Source organism: Choloepus didactylus, chromosome 19 (genome assembly GCF_015220235.1).
Source record: "Choloepus didactylus isolate mChoDid1 chromosome 19, mChoDid1.pri, whole genome shotgun sequence".
NCBI lineage: Eukaryota > Metazoa > Chordata > Mammalia > Pilosa > Megalonychidae > Choloepus > Choloepus didactylus.
The window spans coordinates 29373663-29383671 of NC_051325.1; the positions used below are offsets into that span (position 1 = coordinate 29373663).

The window sequence follows — 10009 nt, forward strand, 5'->3', positions numbered from 1 at the left end:
TGACTTTTAAATCCACTATACCATTATCACGCCTTAAGCAATGAACAATCCCTTTGTTTTAGACACCCAGTATTCAAATTAACCTAATAATTTCCATTTTTTTCCTCTTTAAAGCAGTTTGAGTTAAAATAAGGTCTAGGAATCATTAATATGCCTTAAGTCTATTAATCTATAGGTTTCCCCACCCATCAGTACCTTTACCCCTCTCTCCATTCCAGCGTCCTTTCTCCCTCTTGTGTGTGTGTGGGGGGGGGGGGAGTGGGGGAGTATCTCCTTTTATTTATTTACTAAAGCAACCACAACCAGGTCATTTGTCCTGTGCTGTTTTTGCTTTTCAACGTGCTCTTCTGCCCCTTGAATTTCCTGTAAATTCTAGTACTTAGAAATAGAGTCTTGATCAGGCTTGCATGATTTGTTTTGAGAACCACCTCCTTCAAAGATAATGTTGTATACTTCCAACAGGAGGTACACAACATCTGGTTGTCTCTGTGATGTTAGCAGCATTGAGGAGTATTGTCTTTTTCTATGAATTCACCGGGTGTTGGAAAATTTTAAAATTCTCATTTTATCATTCCTTTTATAGTTATGTCTGTAAAGAGAAACTTCTCTAATCAACTATTTGGTCACTCTAAACTAAAGTCTGTCTAGAAAGGGAACAACCCTATGAAATGGATACAATCACCAACCCCGTGGTTCAGATGAGAAAACTGAGGCAAATGAGCACTGAAGCCAGGCAATGAAGGAGGCAGTCCACGTCTCAGGTCTCTGCCTGCAACCACAGACCATGGGCCTCTCCGAAACTCAAGAACATGAGTACTCAGTATGACTTTGGGGGAGAAGGGGTCACAAGGACACTTTCATGTAGTTATGGTAGCTACAAATTTAACACACGAAGGAAATAAATTATTTGTATCTAAGCTTAAGCAATGTACATCTGCTTTTGAGTCAGCAGTTCTAAACACAGGAACTTATTCAAGATATTGTGCATGGTCAGAAGTTTTTTACAAGGCTACTTTCCACAGCATTGCTCACAATGGCAAAAAACATAACACAACTTAAATGCCTTGTTCAGTAATAAGTTGAGATACAGCCATAAAATGAAATAACACACAGCCATTTAAAATGACTCTGGGCTAGAATGCTTTAAGACCTAAAAATACGTTTAGAGCATATTCTTCAGTGCAAAACAATGGGTTATAAAACAGGAGAACATGTAGTGCAGGAATGTGTGCTTTGTATAAAAAGAAAGGATACACACCAAAACATTACATGGTATCTCTGAGTGGCAGGATTAAGGCGATTTAGCTTCTTTTTGGTGCATCTATAATGAGTATCTTTCACATTCATCTGTTTCTTTCATAATGAAATATAGTCTGAAATAATGTTTGCAAAGAAGCTTAATGACTTGGGAAAATGCTTCTTACAACATAAAAAGGAAAGCGGTCAGATCACGTGGCTGCAACTATATATATTTGGACTTGTGTAGCAATATGCATACAAAAGATACATCCCCCATTTTTAAAAAAATAACTTTCTCTGAATGACAGAACTGTAGATGAATTTCACTCTCACTTGTACACATTTCTGTGATTTCTACAATTAAATTTTTGTCTGGATCAGTTCCAGCTGGGGAAGGTCTGATGGATTTTTCAGCAAACAGGACTTAAATACATAGAGATGAGGAGAAGTAACGGAAAAAGCAAGCACATTTCAAAGGCTGGAAATAGCAAGAGGCAAGACCCCTGACACAAAGGCACCAAGCAGAAGGATGGGCCAGTTAAGAGAGAAGGCTATAAAGGATCAAGTTTAAAAGCTCTGAAAAAGAGGCCAGAATTTTATCATTTTTTTTCTATAATTCATAGGATGGTTTCAGAGCAAACAAATCAAAGCTGCAGAAGATACCCTGGACAGATGGATTAGAAGGGGCTGAAACAAATCACAAACCCTGAAGGGAGGAAGATCAAGTAGAAGGGTTTAAAATAGTGTAAGCATCAACTTGAAGTAGGAAAAATGTTAAGACATAGAAGAGCAACCAGTAATGAATCCAGGTAACATATGGTTAGAACCTGTGACCTGGACTGAGTGAGGCAAGAGGAAACAAAGGACTAGAGGATTTCAAGCCCGAGTAACTGAGAATTGTGTGACTCTATTAGCAGAGGACAGCACACAGAAGGAGAGTCAGTGTAGAGGACAAGAGAAGTCAGATCTAAGGCAAAGTAGTTTGTGCTGAGGGACATATACTGCCAATGTTCTGCAGACCACTGGAAGCACAGGACTAGCAGGCCATGGAATATGGGGTCATGGCTCTACGCGTCACCCACTGAGGGGACTGGAGTCAATGAGAGACACCTTCTCAGCATCAGACACCCAGGAGCAGAGTGTTGCCAGTAAGTCCCAGACCCTGAGAGTTCTCTGAAAACCTCAGCAAAGTCTTCACAGAGAAGCCCTAGGCTGGCCCTGTAGTGACCCTAATACCAAGGAACAGCCATGAATGGACAGCAATCAAAAGGACGTTTGATTTTTGGAAAGACAGGTCAGGTTCTTCCATACCAACAGCAAGAAGACACAAGGGTGGCAGAGGGGATACCTCTGGGAGGAAAACTAGATAGGAGGGAGGAAGGCTTTCACATTATATACCTTTGCTCCTCTCAAATTTTGAACCAGGTACTGCCTAGTCAAAATAAAGTCATAAAGTTTCACTTTCTTTAAAAGGACATTCAATTTAGTGGGCCATATGCCATCCCTACTGTTGCGACAAACAATAGGAGAACAAAGATCAGGACTGGCAGGATGAGTTGGCTGCTGAGGACCAAGTCTGCTTCACAGAGACTGGTGGGGGGAGGGGAGGAGGACAACTCATAGCACCCCAAACAAGTAGCCACCATGTGACAAAACTTGGAAGGCAAAGCACTCCGTCCAATGCCAGGAACAAATTTTCATTCTGTCAACAAGATCCTGGCAAAATTAATCATCAAGGGGCAGAGTATCTCTGCCTCCTTTCCAAATCCAAGACAACACTGTGCATGAACGGCTGCATTTTCTCTCCCCTACAGCCTCCAGCAGCAGGTCAGTTTAGAAGTTGGTTAATAAGCTGCGCGTAGGAGTTACCATACACAAGGTATCTGACAAGCCTAATGGAATTTAACAAATTTAATACATACCACCTATATTGATTACAGAAAAGATAAAATACAGAAACCACATATTGATGTTCAAAATTTTTCAGACAGTTTAAAGGGTGATTATCTGCACTGTGAAATCAGCTACAAGATTCGTCTTAAAAGAGTTTCTCAGATACATTCAAAATGATATGATTTTTTCAAATCAGTAGAGAAAGAAAAGATTATTTGGAGCCAAAATTGGTATCTTAACATCCTGGACATTCAGCTCATGAGCACAGACATGCAGCCTCTGTCAGAGCTGTGGAGCCTGCATATAGCAGACACTGGACTCATTAAATGTTCTCAGGAGAAGGAATGTTGAGTACTAAATGAACTGCTATTGCCAGAACAAACAGTTCCAATACTAAGAATCAGCCTCACATGCTGCTCTGAATGAGGAGCCTTCTGGTCTCCAAGCACTGCACTGGGAGCTCCTTTGAAGATACCCAAGTGGCTGGTCCCAGGGACAAACTTCAAATGATATGAATCAGCAAGTCACCCAGTAACCAGGAAAACTGAATTTTACCAACTTTCTGTACCAAAAAAAACACACTTTTTTGCCGAGCCCTCTATCTCGGGACTTGCCCTTATGAAGCTCATTACTGCAAAGGAGAGATGAAACCTACTTATAATTGTGCCTAATAGTCTCCACCTGAGTACCTCTTTGTTGCTCAGATGTGGCCCTCTCTCTCTAGCTAAGCCAACTCAGCAGGTGAACTCACTGCCCTCCCCCCTACGTGGGATCTGACTCCCAGGGGTGTTAATCTCCCTGGCAACATGGAATATGACTCCAAGGATGAATCCAGGCCCGGCATTGTGGGATTGAGAACATCTTCTTGACCAAAAGGGGGATGCAAAAATGAAACAAAATAAAGTTTCAGTGGCTGAGAGACTCTAAACAGAGTCGAGAGGTCACTCTGGTATGGGCATTCTTATGCACTATGTAGATATCCCTTTTCAGGTTTTAGTGTATTGGAATAGCTAGAAGGAAACACCTGAAACTATCAAACTGCAACTTGGTAGCCCTGACTCTTGAAGATGAATGTATACCAATGTAGCTTACAAGAGGTGACAGTGTGATTGTGAAAGCCTTGTGGATCACACTCCCTTTACCCAGCAAATGGATGGAACAGTAGAAAAATGGGGACAAAAACCTAAACGAAAAATAAGGTGCGAGGAGGGGATGATTTGGGTGTTCTTTCTTACTTTTATTTTTTATTCTTATTTTTACTTTTTCTAGTACAAGGAAAATGTTCAAAAAATAGATTGGGGTGATGAATGCAAAACTATATGATGGTACTGTGAACAAATGATTGTATACTTTGGAAGACTGTATGGTATCTGAATATATCTCAATAAAATTGAATTTTAAAAAAACATACTTTTTTTCTCACAGAATTGCCACACTTACAAACAAGAGCTTACTTTTTTAATATTTGACATATTGAAAGACATTTTGCTATTTTTCTAATTTTGTAGCCATATAAGAAAAATAGGTGATATTTGGCCATTTTTCCTATCAAAGTTAATCAATGCAAGAACTCTTAGTCTGTGAATTAATTCTGTACTCTCGAAGGCAGCATTGTGCAACAATGTGAGTAAAAGCAGGAAACAGAAGACCTTCATACTATTAACTGCTCTATATCTAACCAGCTCTGTGACCTTGTGCAAGTAACAAACTGGGTCATGGTATCCTCTTCTATGAAATAACCACCAGTAAGACCCCTTCTAGTTGTAACATCCAGTGAGATCAAATTAGCATTTTAAAAAGATATTATTTGGATGATTATCTGGTATGTGAATATATATCAATAAAATTGCATTTAAAAAAGATTAAATTCTTCTATTGAAATGTCATATAAATCTGGGCAAATAAAACATTTAAAGCAACACTAGCTTTTTAAGAACACTACTTTTAAATAGTCATAAATTAGGAAATAATTGAGTTTTGAAAATAAAATTATATGGTTTGATAAACACAAATGAACTTCACGGGTTATACGACAAATCAGTCTTTCACCTCTTCTGCCCACTTATGTCTGGGAACCATAATTAAGGTTTACCGCTTTTTCAATTCCCAGGTTATTTCACAAGGTAAAAAAAAAATTATGATACCAAAAATATAGCATTTTCTCCCACATCTGAAGTAGTTACAGCTCTTAAAATAAGACATTATTGCTTTAGCAGTACATTCTCTAAGTCTATCAGAAAATCATTTTTAATTGTTCAACAGTGTCCTAAATTATAGTATAGCTGGTGTTATGAAGGGAAGATAATTATATACAGTGATGCCCAGTGCTCCTTCCAAAATTAAAGCTTGACTGTGATTCTGAATATTGAAAAATTCAGCAAGAAGATTAACTGAAGAGATAGGCCACAGAAGGCCATAACTTTCTACAAAGCTTTCCTTAAAATATAAGGAATATAAACAGATATTCCAAACACTTATAACCTGAAGATTCAATCACCTTTCCAAAGTGGAGGGTGGATACTAAAGGTTTTCCCTATAAAATATATTTTAACCAGTAACAGTTTTTCCCTATAAAATATATTTTAACCAGTAAGAGTTATTATATCAAGCCCTGCCTTAATTGCATAATATGAATACTCATTTAGTTCACATAGATCCACCATGAAACAGATGCTATTTTATCCCACCCCCATTTTAAGGATGGGCAAACTGAGGTTTCAGCAAGTTAAGTAATTTGCTCAGTTACATGGCTAGTAAGAGACAGAACCCAGGTTCGAGATCGATCTAGCTGACTCTCAAGCCCCAGTTAACCACTATCTTCAGATAAAATTTAAACTCCCCTTTCTAAATTATGCCACTATTTCTTTACCATACTGGTTTCACCTATCTAGAAAGAAAGCATGAAACAAGTAAAGTTCTAATTTAACTAGTACTACAACATCTAAAGAAAGCAGAAACCCCAGAGTCTTCACTATAATCTCCAAAACAAAGTCTCCAAAACTGCCCACCCAATCATAAGTTTTAAGATGGCAGTCTGCAGCCCACATTTCATCCTTTTCTTTCCTGAGAGCCTTAGGGAAAACATGGTTGAGTGGGAAGGGGATCATTCCCAATGCTTCAATTCCAAGTTTCTTAGTTTGGCAACTATTCTGCACTTTGGAATTTTAAAATTATAATCACAGTTCCCAGAGGAGAACATTTCCTTTACAGCAATTGGCTTTGAAAATTCTATTCTAGGATGCTAAATATAATAAAATAACTCTGACTTAAAAACATTTTCCAGATTATTTTGAAACTAATGATTGCTTATTTACAAGACATTTTTGCCACAGTAGTTAAGCAATTATAACAATTTAAGGATTCTTTCAAATGAGTGCCAGTTCTTTTAAGGAACTGACCTGAAATTGTTCTCTGAATTTTTCTGCCACGATGTAAGTGAATTCCCATTCCACGATGCATTGCCCTAAAAAGACATGTTTGTTTTATCACTTCTAATTGCTCTGAGTTCTACCATAAGGATATCAGCAAAGCCAAAATCATAGAAGCAGGTTTTTTCCAAACTGTGAAACAGAATAAATCAGGATTAAAAAAACTAATATATCTATACATCAAAAGCAAACAATGCTTTTTCACAGTTCTTAAAAATGTGTCCTTATTATTAAAAGTCCCATACAAGATAATTTAGAAATGCTGAGTGATGGCGAGGGAGGGCTGACTGCCTTGCTCCACTCTAATGCTACATCTGGCTTTTAACAGAATGCAGTAGAGAGTGTGTTTCAGGGAAGGACATCCAACTAGAGGACCTCACAGCCACAGGCGTTCTGTCACTGTACACACGGTTTAAGTGCAACTGTAACTATCAAGACACCTTGAGCTGGACAGCTCCTCATGTCCTCCCTACCTAAAACTTGGGATGAGAAAGTATTTAAGAAATCAACTAGCACTCTATCTCTAGCAGATGGATCTAAGATGGGGGGAGGATCTAAGACGGGGGGAAAAGGAGGCTGGGAGAAGGCAAAAACTTTGTTTCACCTCATATCCTATGTTTCTTTGTTGCCTAGGTTTATCTAGTTATCATAAATAGCTTTCAAAAATATAATCTACCAGCTCTTAAACCTTTTGTCTTCCTCTTCTCAAACCTCTAGGCCCACAATGTCTCACTGACATCAATTACAATCTGTCACCCAGAAACTAAATCAGGCTCCATAGCCTCCAAGGCATCTGAATAGTCACCAGGTAGGCAGATGAGTACACAGTCCTTTAGGGTGAAGCAGGATATTTAACCTGAAGATTAGCGACTTCAAAGTACCTAGTCTCTGCGAGTGACTCCTAAATCTGCATCCCCAGTCCTATATTCTCTCCATAGTACATTCTAAAAACCAATATGGGCAGTTCTCCTGGGATAACCACCATCAACAGCAACAACACAGTGGTTTAAAACCCCGTTATCTTTCCCCAAAGCAAGCTCCTGACAGTGCCCACAAACTCGTCCTTTCTCTTGTCAACACTCCTCCTAGTTTCAGTGCTGATGACATCCTATCAGCAAATCCTGTGCTTTCTTCCTTCCTGATGTCTAACACCCCTTTCCTCCAGCAATCAAAAACTACAGGTTACATGTGTGCCATTGGCCAGATGTTCAACAATAGGGATTAGTAGCAACAACTGTTCCTCAGTTCTAGCCAATTGTTAACAGGTGGGAATGTGATGATAGAACTTGCAATTATCAATCAGACAAGAAGTTCAGATTATTAGGCGAAATCTTCTGATTTTTAAAGCAATATATGGGCCAAAGCAAACAATGGGCCCTGAGTTAAACAGTCTCTTTCATTCTGGTCCAGGCTCCCTCCAGTCCATTCTACACATCACTGCCAGATTAAGTTTTCAAATACGCTGCTGCTGATCACTGCTAACTGGAAGAGCACACATTTTAAGACGGAGTCCCATCCCTTACACGGTTATTCAATGTTCTCCATAACACAACCTCTGTTCACCTGCCTCAACTCCCCTACACAAACCTCACATTTCTGCCAAAGGAGTTTATTCCCCCCACCTCTCGTCCCCCAACCAGTTGTGTCCCCGCCAAGATGGCCTCCTGTTTACCCTCCTCTTCAACACCACCAAAGCACACACTTGGAGCAGAAAACAAGCCCATCCATTCGGAGTATACCCTCCAACACCTCCTGACAAACGAGCTGGTTCACTGCGTGAGTCAAGAGACCTTTCTGTTCAAGGCCAAAGGATTTCACTTTCAAGAAGGGACTTAAATCTCCTAAGAGGCAAATCCTATCGTCTTGCCTTGATTTCCCATACCCCCACCACCCATCCCCCAAATAATAAAAATAATAAAAAATTCAAAGGAACAGAGAGCCTAAGCAGCGCTCTGAGGAGACGCAGCCTAGAGAAGGCTTTGCGGGGTCTAAAGGTCTTCACACCTACAAAGGCCTCGGGGAAGTGAGGAAAAGGAGGCGGACCCCAACCCGCCATGAGGAGCAGGCGGCCGAAAGCAACCCTCTGCGAGCTCCTTCTTGGGCCGCGGGGATACCACCCCCCCACACACTTCCCCCTCAACGGACCCCACAGCCATGTCAGAGAGTCCGGGCGGCCGGATCTGCTGATGCCAATATGCGGTTCGCGGGGACCCCGCACCAAAGGACCCTCAAAGCTGCCCAGGCCGGATGCCGCCGTCCGCGGCGACAAAGGGTTAGAAAGCGAAAAGACCCCTACGCGCGTGCAGCCCGCAGGGGTCCCCGCTGTGCGGGGCCGCGCCCCCCATCCTGAGACACCGCCTCTACCTTGTCGTCGGGTGGTAAGTCCGGCTCGCGGGCTGCCCTCTGTCTCAGCTCGGTCATGCTGGAGACCCCGGTGCGACGTAGCCGCAGGCGAGCAGCGCAGCCGCCGGAGAAGGCACCTCAGCAAGGGCGCGCGAGGTCTCCGCTCCGCCAGCCCCGCCTCGCCTCGCCTTGTCTTGTCTTTCGCGAGAGGCACGCAGCTCCGCAGCGGTTCGCAGGCCCCACCGCTACCCCGCCGCCAGCCTTGGAGCTTGGCCCCACCCAACGCCGCCGCCCTTTCACCCAGGCAGAGCGCGGTCAGCCTTCCCCCGCCCCGGCCGGTTCGCTCCTCCTCCGGGCACGCGCACCACCACCATTACAGCCTGGCAGATCCACCAATGGCGCGAATCCGCCAGGAAGACCCGGCGGCGGTGGAAGGGGCGGGACCGAGTGGCGGGTAGAGGCGCGCATTGGACAGAAGCATGAGGGGGCGGGAAAGGCGTGTATTTCCGAAGGAGACTAGCCAATGGGAGCTCTGACCTGACCGGGACTAGCGGACCCTGGCGCCTTGGGTCCGCGTGATAACAGGTTACGGAGGGCCAGAGGCAACTTCCTGGAGTCTCCACCCCGAGAGTGTTTCTTGTCCTCGGCTTGGTGTCTTCCGTGGCCAGGGCTCTTTCCGCATATACAAATAGGCGCTTAGTAGGCCCAGAGTGGAGAGGCCAGGTGAGCCGACCTATGTAAGAGGGGGAGGCACGTGATTAGGGAAAGCACCCAAACTTCACTCTGCGTTGCTTTGCCAAGCTGTTGCTAGTAATTATTGAACACTAATTATGTGCTAGGTACCGAAATGAGCAAGGATTTTACCTGGTTTATCTCATTAAACCGACACAACGCTTGGAAGGGGTACTATTTTCGTTTTACAGATAAGCCCTTCCACGATGTATGAAATTTCTTATCTAACACTGTTTACTTTTTGGACAGGAATGCTGTCAACTTTGTTCACTGCCGGGTCCCCTATGTGCCTGACATAACCTAGGTATTTGTTGAATGGACTTTAAAATTTTCCTATACTGCATCCCTGAATTCACTGTTACACCTGTGTTGCT

At 42.5% G+C, this 10009-nt stretch overlaps 1 protein-coding gene across 1 annotated transcript in view; it reads right to left on the reverse strand.

The window, feature by feature from the left end:
• The window catches only part of CDS2 (CDP-diacylglycerol synthase 2), an 83614-nt gene extending 74430 nt beyond the window's left edge, over positions 1-9184 (reverse strand). Inside the window, exon 1 of the mRNA XM_037810988.1 lies at positions 8925-9184. Within this exon, the coding sequence (XP_037666916.1) occupies positions 8925-8981 (57 nt within the window). The 5' untranslated portion in view covers positions 8982-9184. The remainder of the gene's footprint in view (positions 1-8924) is intronic.
• Between the last annotated feature and the right edge of the window lie 825 nt (positions 9185-10009).